General features: G+C 44.7%; 1 protein-coding gene across 1 annotated transcript in view; it reads right to left on the bottom strand.

Annotated features, from left to right (window-relative positions):
* Window positions 1-16,146, bottom strand: part of GNPTAB (N-acetylglucosamine-1-phosphate transferase subunits alpha and beta) — a 644,942-nt gene that overhangs the window by 533,760 nt on the left and 95,036 nt on the right. The window contains exon 2 of the mRNA XM_085653265.1: window positions 593-678. Within this exon, the coding sequence (XP_085509391.1) occupies window positions 593-678 (86 nt within the window). The remainder of the gene's footprint in view (window positions 1-592; window positions 679-16,146) is intronic.

Genomic DNA, 16,146 nt, shown 5'->3' with positions numbered 1-16,146 from the left:
AAAAGAACTGAAAGGGTGGCTAATGAGGAAAACCACAAATTATTTACTAAGGCACTGGAAAGAGACAGAGTACAAAACATAATAATGGGGCAAAGACGGAGATGAAACTAAGGCAGTCATTATGAGGGTGTCAGAATTTGGTGTGAGGATATCATGGAAACGGATTCTCTAATTTCCAAATGCCAATGATTATAACCTTTCTCCCTGGAACAGGGGTTAAATACATGGGACCTAGTAACACAATGCATTTCTTCCCAATTCGGATGAGAAAACCTCTGATGTTTTCTGCCTCCAGAGATCAAACATAAAATGTCAACAGGAAGCAGATGGGTCATAAAAGGGTGGGGAGTAGAGAGGTGGTTAGGCATAAGGGCAGGATGCAGTTCTGTCTGCTCCCCCTGTGCTGCTGTAGGGGTCAGATGAGGGCCAAGCGGTGCTGTGAACGTAAAAGAGTTTAGGGTCTCCAAAGCTGGAATTTTCCAGTCAGGAGTTTGCAGACCGATAATTCCCGGTCCAGAAAACTCTGAATTGCAGGTGGCAGAAGTTATTGGTAGAGGCCATAAAAGTGCAACTGACAAAAAAGCAATCTTACCGAGTTTGAAATGACTTGCCCGCAACATTGTCTCTGTACGAGTCAAACAGAACATGGTACTGGTCCCGGCTCCATTCCAGGACGACCTAGCAGAAAGAAGGCAAGAATATTTCTATTTGTTCAAAGATGCTTTAGTTGCTATAGATCAGTGTTTCTCAAACGTTTTACAAACACATCCCACTTTTTAGTATGACAATCTTTCACGACCCACATAGCTTTAATGGATATGAGGCAGGCGATATTTTAATGTAGATAAAGCATTGTGTGGTAGTGCACTTTCATTTAAACTAAGCACATTTTTCACTGAGTCAATAGTAAAGTGTCTTGATTGCTCTGATCATATTAAATCTTTCTTCCAATCACACTTCAGAATTACAAAAAACATGTACTTCATTTTGTTTTCCCAGCTGCTGAATGGGTACAGTTCATTTACAGTTATTTACGTTTTGTTGTTTGTTACAAAAAAAATGAAATCCTGCAACTTTTCCTTTTACACTTCACGTACCCCAGCAAGGATTGTGACAATTTACAAAGCTCCACTTCTGTAAAGGACAAATGATGCTAACTTTCTGGGCTTGAAGAAGGCAAAGCAAGTGTTTTTCTTTGCAAATCCACATTCAAAAACAATCTGAAATCCTTGATGGAGGTGAATGCATTAGTGATCTATTGGAGAGCAATCTGTAGTGATTGCGACAAGTGGGTTCTTTCTTGGACTCTCCAGGTGAGGGCAGAGTCCATGGTTCTCCCTTTTAATTACTAGGTGTACACACATTTGCAAATCACTTGAAGCTCTGCCCATTTGGCCCGCTACATCCATCTTTGTAGTATGCAAAGGTATTGCTGCCTTTGCCAGGATGATGGACAGCTTAACAAGAGGCCCCCGCGCGTTTCCTGCCGTCTTTGGTGATGCTTTCTTGATGCTGAGGAATAGGAGGGCATCTCCACCAAACAAATAAGCACTTACTTCATTTAGTTAAGCGGAAGTACACTTGGTTGGTGGAGAGTTACCTCTTTGTAGTCTTGTTGTCTTCTCTACAGGAGAATTCTCATTATCACAGACGTCTGGATGAAGACGCACATGGAACAATCACAATGCCGAAATTAAATGCACATAAGGTCACCGGGGACACTTCCTCGTGGGCCATTGTGCTGCTGTAGTCTAGAGTGAGCACTAGACATTTACCCAACGAGGTAGCACTTACTAATTAACCAGTAGAAATTACTTCAGTTGGGTAGACATTTTGTGAAAAACTGTGGACCTTTTTGAATAAGGGGAAGGTGAGGTTCCGTTCTGGTCCAATCATTCATACAGCTACTGACGCACCCACACAGACACCTACTCACGCACACATTAAACCACTCTCACATCCACTCACACACCCATACCGCCACTCACACACCCATAGTCACTCACATACCCACCCGCACACCCACTCAGATCCATTCAGTCACTTACACACACTTTGAGATATCATCATTGTCTACAGAAATACCATCCGCATCACGACCAACACCGACGACACCCTCACCACCGTCGAGCTCCTTCACTTCCAGATACACACCGACCCCAAGATCACCCTCAGAGGCACTCTCATCTACAGACCCCCGGACCACGCACACAATTCAGCGAAGCCATCGCAGACTTCATCAGCCCGCTCGCCCTCGCCTCCTCGGACTACATCCTCCTAGGGGACCTCAACTTCCACCTGGAGAACAGCAAGGACAACAACACCACCACCCTGCTAGACAACCTCGCCAACCTCGGACTCAAGCAACTGGTCAGCACCCCCACCCACTACGCCGGCCACACGCTTGACCCCATCTTCTCCTCCAGCAACCACATCTCCTTCAGCCACTCCACCGGACTTCACTGGACCAATCACAGCTGCGTCCACTTCAACTTCAGGAAACCCACGACTCACCTCCGCCCGCACCAAGCCCCCCGTAGATACTGGAGCAAGATCACCACCGACTAACTCACCACCTCCCTGGACCAAAACCAACCCACCAACACCACAGACCCCAACGAAGCAGCCCGCAACCTCACACAGTGGATCACCAAATGCGCCGACGCCCTTGCACCACTGAAGAACCCTCCAAGCAATCCCGACAGCAAGAAAGCCTCATGGTTCACCGACGATCTCAAAGACTACAAGAAATCCTGCCGCACCCTCGAAAAAGCCTGCCGCCACGACCAGTCAACAGAAAAAATTACAGCCCTCAAGAACGCCATCCGCAAACACCACCAGCTGATCCGCACCACCAAACGGACTTCATTCAGAGACCGACTGGACAACAACACCCACAGCAGCAAGGAACTCTTCAGCATCATCAAAGAGCTCTCCAACCCCAGCGCCAGCAACAACAACATCACGCCTTCGCAAGACCTCTGCGACTCACTCGCCACGTTCTTCCACTGCAAGATCGCCAATATACACGACAGCTTCGGCGCTCAGACTACGTACCCAGCCACCGAACCTACGCCCCCCACCACCACCCTGTGCTCCTGGAACTCCGTCAGCACGGAAGACACCACCCACATGATGAACACCATCCATTCCGGCTCCCCAGCCGACCCCTGCCCACACCACATCTTCAACAGAGCTGACTCCATCATCGCACCCCATCTCCGGGACATCATTAACAACTCCTTCACGTCCGCCACATTCCCGGGTAGCTGGAAGCATGCAGAGATCAGCGCCCTCCTGAAGAAACCCACCGCGGACCCCACAGACCTCAAGAACTTCCGTCCCATCTCGCTCCTCCCCTTCCCCGCAAAAGTCATCGAGAAAACCGTCAACAAACAGCTGACCACCTTCCTCGAGACGAACAGCTCCCTCGACCCATCGCAGTCCAGATTCCGAGCGAACCACAGCACCGAGACCGCCCTCATCGCAGCCACCGACGACATCAGGACCCTGCTTGACAACAGTGAAACTGCCGCCCTCATCCTCCTCGACCTGTCGGCCGCATTCGACACCGTCTGCCACCACACCCTGACAACTCGCCTCCACCATGCCGGGATCCAAGGAAAAGCCCTGGAATGGATCACCTCCTTCCTCTCGGACAGAACTCAGAGTGTCCGTCTTCCGCGCAGCGGCCACCAAGATCATCTGCGGCGTACCCCAAGGATCCTCGCTCAGCCCTACCCTCTTCAACGTCTACATGAGCCCCCTCGCAGCCATCGCACGCAAACACAACATCATCTCCTACGTCGACAACACCCAACTGATCCTCTCCCTCACCAACGACCCCGCCACCGCCAGAGCCAGCTTCCAGGAAGGAATGACAGACGTTGTGGAATAGATGAAGCTCAGCCGTCTGAAGCTGAACTCAGACAAGACGGAAGTCCTCATCCTCGGACCATCCCCCTCCGCCTGGGACGACTCCTGGTGGCCCCCTGCTCTGGGCACCGCCCCCAAGCCCACGGACCACGCACGCAACCTGGGATTCATCCTTGACTCCTCCCTCACGATGACCAAGCAAGTCAACGCAGTTACATCTTCCTGCTTCAACACCCTCTGCATGCTCCGAAAGATCTTCCGGTGGATCCCCACTGGAACCAGGAAGACAGTCACCCAGGCCCTCTTCACCAGCCGACTGGACTACGGGAACGCCCGCTACGCTGGGACCACCGCCAAACTACAGAAAAGACTCCAGCGCATTCAGAACGCATCTGCACGACTCATCCTGGACATTCCCCGACACAGCCACATCTCTGCACACCTGAGAGACCTGCACTGGCTCCCCGTCAGCAAGAGGATCACCTTCAGACTCCTCACCCACGCCCACAAGGCTCTCCACGACAGGGGCCCCGAATACCTCAATACCCGCCTCACGTTCTACACACCTACCCGCCAGCTCCGCTCCGCCAGCCTCGCCCTCGCCACCGTCCCACGGATTCACAGAACCACCACCGGAGGAAGATCTTTCTCCTACCTGGCGGCCAGGACGTGGAACTCCCTCCCCACCCCCCTACGACTGACCCAGGACCATCTCTCCTTCAGGAAGCACCTCAAGACCTGGCTTTTAGAGCAGTAGCCCTCCCCCCCCCTCCCAGCGCCTTGAGACCCTCGCGGGTGAGTAGAGCGCTCTACAAATGTTCCTGATTGATTGAGGTCATTGACCAGGTCATGAGGGATATAATATGTGAGGTCATAAGCAGTGAATTATGGGGGTTAAGTTATGGTTAGCTCAGGGAACTATAACTATTGAATTTCTATTGGTTTTGTACGTGTGAAATCTGAGCCTAACTAGAATGGCCCTGCAACCTTTATTTTTTTCAGTAAATATATATATATATATATTCACTGAAAAAAACCATAGGTTTCACACATGTTATAGTTAGCTGGACATTTTATTGATAAAAAACCAATGAAATTCCCCCGTTATAGTTAGTGGAGGCAACTATAACTCACGCGACCGCAATCCTCTGCTGATGCTAATACTGTATTTAGACACTTATTTGCCCATGTCTTCTTCCATTAAATTTTAGCTATACATATATTACAAATATTTTTTTTTCATAAAGACACATATGTCATCAGCAGAAGATTGAGGTCGCGTGAGTTATAGTTGCCTGCACTAACTATAACGGGGGAATTTCATTGGTTTTTTATCAATAAAATGTCCAGCTAACTATAACATGTGTGAAACCTATGGTTTTTTCAGTGAATTTGCAAGGTTTTTTAAATGCTAATTCCTAACTATAACGTGTGTGAAACCTATGGTTTTTTCAGTGAATTTGTACGGTTTTTTAAATGCTAAGTTACTTTACGCCATTCGTGGCGTGCGCGCCCAGTTAACGCAGTTCGTTCCGTGCGCGCACCGCGCGCCCACTTTACGCAGTTAGTGCCGTGCGCGCACCGCGTGCCCACGTTATGCGGGATGGGCCATGTACGCACGATGCACTTCGCGCACCGTGCGCACATGGGGGACATATTATGCGCATCTTTGTGAAATTTATTCTTTGTTTATTTCTTACCTGTAATAAGCCATGCACAAATGGTGCCCTTCGGGCACCATTTGCACACGGGGTGGGGAGGGTGTGGATAATTTTTTTTTAAAAATTTTTTTACCGTACGCGTACGGTAAGCGTAATCGGCGATTTTCCGAAAAAAAAAAAATTTTTTTTTTGGGGCTTGGGGGTTGTTTGGGGACCCCTATATCAATGCTGGGTGGTTAGGATCTCAAGAAACTGCCTCTTTAGACATTTTTTGGCATCGTTTTTGCTGCCCAACTCAGAGAGCGAGAGAGAAAATGGCGGCCGCCGCTTCCTGGTTTCGACCGATTCGAATGTTTACTAAGATCTAACAGCCAATCAAAATCGCGCTCGCGCACGCCACCGTACGCGTACGGTAAGCGCACCGTAAGCGCACCGTAAGCTGGCTCAGATATATATATTGATTTAAAGGCTATTTTCTCTGAATCTACTGAACAGATTTACACCAAACCTACAAAAGGCACTTCCTTGACCTGAGGACTACCTCTCTGCCAAATTTCAAGTAATTCTGTTCAGCCGTTCGGGCTGTAGCTGTGTCTAAAGGTCCTATGGAAAAATGCATTGGAAAAACGCGTTTTGGGACCCCCCTTTTATCTCAGCCCCCGCTTGACGAATCCCCCCGAGACTTTCAGGGTAGGAGCGGAGCGTAGCGCCCCACCTATTTTGAAAAATTCGCGAGGATTCGTCGACCGGCGCCAAAGTTATTCAAAATAGAATGTTGTGGATTTCCTATGGAAACGTGGTCCTAACTATAACTACCTACTGGCGACCGCCAGTAGGTAATACACACACACATATACATACAGTTTATACACACACACACACATATATATCATTTGAGATGCCATCAGTGATGTCACTGACCATGTCATGAGTGATGTAATATGTGAGGTCATAAGCAGAGCATTGTGGGTGCATTAGTTATAGTTATCTCTATTAACTATAACTGCTGAATTCCTCAGGTTTTGTACATGCGAAAGGTCAACCTATCTAGAACGCTCCTGTAAACTTTGTTTTTTTAAATATATATATATATATATATATATATATATATATATATATATATATATATACACACACATATACACTATGCGTGTGTGTGTATATGTGTATGTATATGAATACAACGAAAAAAACAAAGGCTACAGGGACGTTATAGTTAGGTTGAGATTTCGCTTGCACAAAACCAGAGAAATTTAGCAGCTATAGCTACGTGAGCTCACTGTAACTCATGCCCCCGCAATGTACTGCTTATGACCTCACATATTACATCACTCATGACATGCTCAGTGACATCGCTGATGGCATCTGAAATGACATCACTGATGACATCATCCAGAGAAACAGACACACCTACTAACAACCCCATAAAAATGTCATATGTCCACTTCCACATGATCACTAACAAACTCATTCACAGAACGCTTACAAACACTCCCACATCTCGTCATTCATCCTTACAGCCAGTAACACATCAAGTCACACAGAGCCCCAAACAAAGCCACTAACTCACATATACAGCCACTCATGCACCTACTCCCTTACCAATACAGCCATTCACAGATTCAGTAATTGAGACAGACACACTCGATCATACACAGTAAATAAGTTAACCATACACCTATGCACACACCTACTCATACAATTACTCACACAGCTACTCAGTCACTTTTACATACTTTCCCATACAACCTCTCAGCCACTTACTCACCCATACAATCATTCAAACACTCATTTGCTCACACATACAGCTACTCATACACTCATTCACTCACTTACACACCTATTGATGCTCTGAGACAGCCACTCATGTACCCTGTCACTCACCCATACAAACACTTATGTATCTGTTCAAACCCCCATTCAGCCACTCATGCACCCTCTGATTCACCATTTACAACTACTGATACACCCACTCAGTCAACTTTACAGATACACAGACACTCACTCATATACGCACTGACACACCTACTCGCTCACCTATACAAAAACTCACACACCCACCATCTCATGTATAGTCTCTTATATACCCAGTCACTTTTCTATACACTACTTACATGCCCACTCACGTACCCATATATGCACTTCCACTGCGAATTACCTTAATATATATGTTTAACACTCAGTAGCTTTGAGAAAACACTCAATCACTGGATGATGTGATCAGTGATGTCATTTCAGATGTCATCAGTGATGTCATTTCAGATGTCATCAGTGATGTCATTTCAGATATCATCAGTGATGTCATTACAGATGTCATCAGTGATGTCATTACAGATGTCATCAGTGATGTCATTACAGATGTCATCAGTGATGTCATTACAGATGTCATCAGTGATGTAATTTCAAATGTCATCAGTGATGTCATTACAGATGTCATCAGTGATGTCACTGACCATTTCATGAGTGATGTAATATGTGAGGTCATAAGCAGTGCATTGCGGGGCCGTAAGTTATAGATAGCTCAGGTAACTAAGACTGCTGAATTTCTCTGGTTTTGTACAAGTGAAATGTCAGCCTAACTATAATGTCCCTGTAACCTTGTTTTTTTAGTGAATTTCTAACTTTTTAAAAATCTTATTTCCAAACTATAACGTCTTTGAAAGCTTTGGGTTTTTTTCAGTGAATAGCTAAGGTTTGTTAAATGCTAATTCCTAACTATAGCGTCCCTGTATTTTGTTTTCTAGAATGAGATATTGAACATTACATCTGCATAGTGCCCCACTTATTATTGTATTTGGTATACTCTAACACCCCCATTTCTAAAACATGGGGTCACAGTACCTCCACCCTGACCCCTTATGTTAACTTTCACAGAAATTTTCAGCCCCAGGAACCGATCCTGATCGATAAAATGGCGGTCGCAACTTTCTGTTCAGGTTGCGCCCAGCCAATGCAAACACAAAGAGAGGCTGGATGGAGCACTGAAACTTTTCAGACACTTACCCCAGTCACAGATCTGGGTTGAATCCATCATCGTTCTTTAGCTCACTTCGCCACCTCAGTTCAGTCCAGCCAATCAAGGCATTCCTGTCGGTGCACGCATTTGTGATTGACCGCGAAATATCCACGGACAGAGATATCACTATAAATTTTCATCTTAAATGTGTCAAAAACTACTGAATGGATTTGCACCAAATATTATATATTATTTTGTGCCCCATTTTTCGGTCCCCATTGCACGGATCACCCCCAAACTTTCCATGACACACAATCTAATTTGACACTTTGTTTAGAAAAATTTTATGAAGCTTGGTCAAACAACGGCAAAGTTTTAGGGGAGTCAAAAATGCTTTCCCTATGGAAACTAGGTCCTACGTAGAACTACTTACCGGCAACCGCCAGTAGGAGATGCATGGAGTAAGCAAAACAGAGTATGTCACACCATTCAAGACAGAGCCCATTCGCATAGATAAGAAATTGACCTGCAAAACCAAATATGCAGTGTATGTGCTGGAGTGTCCCTGTGGCCTGCGGTACGCAGGCAGTACAAAGCTGCAGGTCCACAAGAGGATACTCCAGTACATTAGGGCCATCAACAATGGTGATTTGATGTACCCGGTTGCAAGACACTTTGAAGAGCTCCACGCAAAGAAAACACATGAGCTCAAATATTTTGTTGTGGACTCTGGTCCCCCCTCTAAGAAGGGGAGGAGACTGGGAAGCTCTTCTAAGGAGGCTTGAGACCAGGTATATATTGGAGATGGATTGTAAAACGCCCCATGGTCTCAACCCCAGGGAGGATTCTTACACGTGTCTTTAATAGTCTGGTTTTAAGCACATATGAAATTGTTTTACTTGGCACTGCCTCAGTATTGTTTTTAACTTCATTTAATGTATTTTCATGCACATTTGCGCGCTAGAACCTTCCAGGGTTCTTTAGGTGACACTTTAGTTTGCACTGTCACTTTATCATGATTAGGCATGGAGCATAGTCTAGGCCCACTTGGGGTCACTTATTCAACCATCTTATAGGAGATATTATTGGCATGAGACTAGTTATATTCTTTGTAAACCCATCTATGACTGGATCGTTTTTTTTACACATGAAAAGTTTACATTTGTTTCACTTTTTAACATGCATTTTATCCAGCACAATGGTTTTTTATGGTCACAGACTTCATTCTGGTATTTATAACATGCGTTTTATTACAGTTATGTATTTATTTAAATATTTATTTATATACATATTTATTGATCTTTATATCAAGTACGTTTCAGAATGCATTTTACCAGTTTCTCTTGTATTATATATCAAGATATCATTTTCGACGTTGAGTATTAGACCAACTTTTCCATGTCTATGAATTCCATAGGTCACGTTCATGAGCACTGTCACTTTAAATTGTTGAAGTCACTCTGCCAGCGTGTCAAGTGATCAAGACCCCATGAGGGCTGAAACACGTTATGGCGGTGGTGCAGGGCACTAAATAAACGATTTGCATCAAACTTTGGGTCCACATCGTCTGCTCCTGATCGAAAGGCGTGTATGGGAGACGATATACGAGTTTTATACATATATATAAATATATATACACACACACACACACACACACACACACACACATATATACACACAGAGTGATATATAGATATTTCTTCCAGGACTTTATAGATAAGGTTATTTCAAGATGATTTCCACCTGCAACAGAAAAGTATCCTTCTGTAATTTTTCGCTTTTCCCTTGTCCAGTAGGACTCTTGAAGATTACCACTAATAAGGCCATAATTCTTGCTCACATGGAGGTAACTAAATCCCGTTACAAGATTGGCTAGCTTTGCTCCTACATTAATTCTGTGAATAAAGGACAAAGATGTGCAGTCCTGCAGGAAGGCATCCTTTAGGGTGACTCATCTTCTCCATATAAATAACGTACTGGAGTTTTGTCTTAACAGAACCAGCTCTATCTGGGAAAGATAATAGAGGCAGGTATCCACCTGTCAAGTGATGGGCTTACATGTGTGTGCCAAGTCGGTCTGTATTCCCATTTCTTTCGTTCGATTATGATTCCTTCAAGATGAATGGTGGTGTAGGAGGTAGTATGGTCCAACAGTAAACCCAGTCACTCCAGCTAAATGGAAGTGCTCCAATGAGAGCCCAGATAGAACAATGTGTGGTCATATGGGCTGATGTCATGTGTAGTCTGTAGCCCCTTGCTCCTTACTACCCAACACATTCCTGGTGTCACATGAGCAGGCGAAGTGTCCTGGAATATAAAAGATTGGAGGCCCATAGAGGTTGAATCTGTGGGATATCAACAGGATTGTTGTGTATACACCTATTACTACAACTCAATAATATCCACTTCTGCATCTGGACCTCACTGATATCAATTAATAAAAAGACACAAAGGACAGGCGGTGTGACATACTGATGGTCCTGTTTAAAAGGGAGACATAATGGTGATATTGATTAAGCAGTCCCTTATACAGAGGGACTTCTCATGAACTGTCTTGCTGGTTCCATACAGAACATCAAGCCAAACAGGTCTAGAAATTTCCTAGCAGCTATCTGGGTAGGAGAAGAATGTAAACATGCCACAGACATTCTTGTAATAATTCATACCTTCATGAACTAGGGCAACTTCGCCCTCTCTAGAAGGCTTTCATAGGAGAGCTCAACCTCCTCAACTTTAAAGTGAGCATTGTAAGTGGAAAGGAAAGTAATATTTTGTGCGAGACACTGTGAAGGACTAGCCCTCCTCTTGCCTTGATTTGAACATTTGATTTGAACATAGTGGCGTGGTAACATGTATGAGTTAGAAGGCAGAGCCACTGTACATGAAGTGGTATTCAACCCACACCCTTCTTGCTTATATAGGCGCTAATGTGGTGACCTGTTGCACACTACCACTTTACTACCTTAGGCATTAACAGTGGGTCCAGGTTCTTAGCAGTTCCCACTATTCTCTAGTGCTGTACATAACTAAAGATTTAGTGTGGGACAAGATGACCCGAGGAATCTGTCTACCAGTGGCTATTGCTGACCATTTAAGAGTTTGAGCCATTGACAGTCCTGTTCTGACCTCTTGTGAGGACCTAGGTTAGGCTGGGAATTTATATGAATGGCTATTTGTGTTTTTCTAACTAAGAAAGGAATAACTGATGTAAATCTCTAGAAGCAGGGACCACTTAAATGGAGTAAGACCTTCCACCGTATGCCTCCAGATTTGATTTCAAAATAGCCAGTTAACATTGGAAAAATAAACAAATATGTGTATTGGGGTCTATGGAATAGATGTTTTTAATTGCCATATGGATTTTAGATATACCAATTTATATTTAACTTTTGTCATGCCTTAAGTAACCAGTACAGGTTAGATTTTGCATTGCTAACATGGCGCCTTTATAAGCCTTTGATCAGCTGGATTTTGTGCAATCTGCAGAATGATAATCAGTTTTCCTAGTGATACCAAAAAAGGCATTGCATAATATTCGCTTTAGTACTTGTGCCCCTGGCAGGCTGGGTGAGGGGTTCCCCCCTGATTCATGGACTCAAATGGACCAATAGTCAGATAGAATTTCATTATATGCGGACGATATACTGTTATATATGGCTTCCCCGACATTCACCCTACATCGTATCCTCCACATCTTCAGCATATTTGGCAACCACTCGGGCTACATAATAAACTGGTCCAAATCACAACTATATCCACTATATGGTCCGTCGCCAAGCATTCCGAGAGATTACCAGATCCCTGTAGCGCTGGAGGGCTTTCGTTACTTGGGCATTTACATTACGACTGATTCATACAGTTTCTATGACATAAACTTACAAGGCCCCTTGATGTGCTTCCGTGCTAATGTCAAACACTGGCGCTCCCTTCCTCTTACTCTTCTGGGGCGTGCTTCCCTTTTTAAAATGTTGGCGTTGCCCAGTTTCCTCTATGTGCTACAAAACACCCCCGATAGGATCCCGGACTCCTATTTCTCCAGTATTGACAGTGCCGTGCATGCTTTGTTGTGGGATAGGCGGACTCCACGCATAGCGATGCACAAGGTGTCTGTGGGATAGTACGACGGGGGAATTGCGCTACCTGACCTCCGACTATATTATCAGGCGTCTCAACTAGTGGCGATTAATCGCTGGGCGCATGGAGATAGGGGAGACTCGAGTTTCCACACCGGCTGGTGGTTCATGGGACAGGGCAGATCTAATAGAGCACTCTACACGAATCCCAATAAACTGAGCCTTACCTGGACCGACAGCGCGCAAGATTTAAACCTGGCATAAGGTTAACAAAAAATCGGCTTGGCAAATATAATCACACGCGCAACTCCTTTATGGGAACCCGGACAATTGGGACACTTAAGTACCTGCCCCGGGTTCGACAAGTGGGATCTTATAGGTATCTCACGGGTGGGAGACATGTGGAATTCTAAGGGATTGACCACTTTTGCTAATCTGCAGAAAGAATACGACCTCGCACAGTCCGAAACATTTAGATAGCTATATATCAGCCATGCACTCAAAGCAGCAATACCGAGGGGCGACCCATCTCCAGAGTCCTTCCCACTTGAAGATAGGTTACTACTCGACCCTATGGGCAAGAAGGACAGATCCCTCACATACAAAATATTGAGTAACAATTGCCCTGACCCCTTGACATGCCTGCGGCAGCACTGGGAGGAAGGTTTGGGAGAGCTAGATGAAGATGACTGGCGTGGCGTCCTGGCTTCACCTAGAGAGGTGGCCATTCCCATGAGACTTGGGCCAACTTAAAATCCTGCACCGAGCCCATCTCGCTGCTAGAGTGTTCGTCAAGAGGGGAACGAGGACCTTCTTCCATACAATTTGGGAATGTCCAGAAGCCCAAGTATGCTGGAAAGCTGTCACCACACTACTAAGAAATTCTGGGGGTAAAAATCTGACGGCATCCCCGAAGCTCTGTCTGTTGAATATTTGGGATGCCACTGACCTCACTCAGACCGAGAAATCATGGGTTTCGCTGGGGCGGGCCATTGCAAAATGCAATATTGCACAAAGATGGGGTGTGGAGGAGATGCTGTGTGTTAGAAATTGGGCTGCTGATATGGACAGAGCCATGATTGCAGAGAAAGATGTTTTCAAATAGAGGATGCCCCAGAAAAAGTGGGCTGTGTGGAATACGCACAGGGGAGACATTTGTTTATCTCCAATGGTGGAATTGCGCCGTGACGAATCTAGATTACATGACTTGTTCAATGGTGTCGTAGATACACCAGACTGATGTGTCAAAGTAGTGGTGCTGTATGTACAATAACATATGTACGCTTTGTATCTGAATGTGCTTTTTCTTTGGACGAAATGCATCGCTGTGCTTTTTGTTATGATCAATAAAAAGAGTTTTTAAAAAAAAGGCATTGCACACTATATCCATTTGTTACAACTAAAGAAGTGAAATTTCTCAGATGGGTGCACCAAAGAAAAAAACTTTTAAATACTATTCAGTATAGTTTCAAGCTTCTGATCAGTGTTTTTTTGCTGAAGAGATTACTGCACCATAAGGTACTAATGGAATTGGAATTACCTTTCTCATATGTCTGAAATTATTATCTGTGCTGTTCCAGCATGAAATAGACACTGGTGGCATCCAGCTTCAAAAGTGTTCAAGATCTAAATAGACGAACTAAATAGATGAGCCCTTGGAAGGGAGCTGTGTTATCCCTCTGAACTCCACAAGAAGGTTTTTCCAGTTTAGAAAGAAATAGCCAGCGATTTAACCATCAAGAAAAAGTTCAGTCAGAGTGGACTGTGAGTGACTCTACATACCCGTGCCAAACTGTTGCAGAGGACAATAAGGATCACAAAATTAAAAGCTGGAGACAATTAATTCGAGCAACCTAGCAACATGTACTAAATGTATCTTAAATAGTTCCTTTCGACGTCGACCAAAGTTGTCTCAGACACATGACTGGGAAGAAAATAGATTAGAACTGGGTCAACTGATTGAAATTAGGTTACAAAAATGCCTGAAGCTGACACACAACAACTTTTCTCCACGTTTTGGCTCAATTGGTTATGGGTCTAAAACGTATCATATCGTTTACAGCCTATTTTTCATGTTGTGGTAGAGAGATGGTGGTGCTGCTCCCATCCTATATTTGTTAACTACTAACTGGATTTCAGGGGCAAACCGATCAGTGTGAATTAAGAATAAAAGTATTTCACCAGTACCATAGGTACGCCGATTGATTAAAAATCGAGTTAGAATATCCAAGAGGATTTCAATCCTAACTGGGCTATGGAACATCTGTGGGAAGATCTAACAGGCCAACCAAGGTTGGCATTTTCTGGTAAATTGAGTGATAATATATTCAGTTAAGGGACACTGTTAGCAACCTCTACATTCCATCTTTTTTTTAGGTCTCGCCTGGCGATAGCAGCGCGCATGCGCTGCTCTCGGCATGCGACAGCTTCTTAGAATCAATAAGGTTCCAGAAGTCGGGTCTCACCTCCGCCTGCAATTTTCATTGGCGTGCGTCGTTTGTCGTCAGTGATTATTCTGAACATACTTTGTTGATTGTTCGAGGGTTTTTAGTCCCTCCTGGTTGACACCCTGTCCTCTTTAGGCCACGCCCACCGGGACTGGATCTTTTACTGGCGGCTTTACACGCCGTCCTTTAAAAGACAGTAAGCACTCTTTTCTTTTCATTGTCAGTGGTGCGTCATTCGCTTTGGCTGCGCTTGTTTCATTTCGCTTTTGCAAAGGCAGCCACAGGTTTATTTTTGTATCGCGCTTTCACTTTAACTGCTATTGTTAAAGTGAAAGCGCGATGCAAAAATAAACACGCAGCTGCATTTGCGCATTGGTGACAGCTTGTTGTTTAGTTTAACAATGTGGTAAAATTGTTTCTTTTGTTTATTTCAGTAACAGCGCAGATAACATTTTTTTCCCGTTTACATTGCTTCATAGTGGTTTAGTTATTACGTTTTTGTTTGTTTTCATACCCTGGTGTAGGTCTTTAACAAGCAAATTTAATCAACCGCTTTTCCATGATAATTTTATGCCTTCGAGTAACCGCAGAATGGTTTGTTTATATCTAGCGATCTCTCTTGTATATACGGCGCGAGTGTTGTTTCTTCTTGAGCATTTCGTTATTTTCTTGTTTAATAACGGCCTCTCTCACAAGTCGAGGGTCGGCCCCTTGCAAGGCCTTGTTGCTGATATTTTGAGCTGGGCCACAACGCCGCAGGGACCCAAGGCGCTGGATGTGTTATGTTGGTCGTTTTGTGCTTCATTGCAGGAGACTTGTCTTGTGAGGTATATTTCCAGTGACCTTATTACGCATTGTTTGTGGAAACCACTACCCCCCACCCCCCCTTTAACCGTTCACATTTCCACAGGCCCGTTTATACATTTACACTGACTTCGTAGCTTGGGAACCAGGTTCAAGTCGCAACGTCGGCTTTGATTCTGGACAAATCACGTAATCTCCCCGTGAATTTGTCCTTAATTTGTGCTCATGATATAGATATAGAAAAGAAGGAAAAGACACGCATTCTTTCACATGCCCCCGATACGCCTTAACTCTATCTGTGTGGATTTACATTCCCAAACAAGGCCCAT

The sequence above is a fragment of the Triturus cristatus genome, chromosome 4_1, assembly GCF_964204655.1.
Source record: "Triturus cristatus chromosome 4_1, aTriCri1.1, whole genome shotgun sequence".
Lineage (NCBI taxonomy): Eukaryota > Metazoa > Chordata > Amphibia > Caudata > Salamandridae > Triturus > Triturus cristatus.
This window is presented reverse-complemented; position numbering and strand designations above follow the sequence as displayed.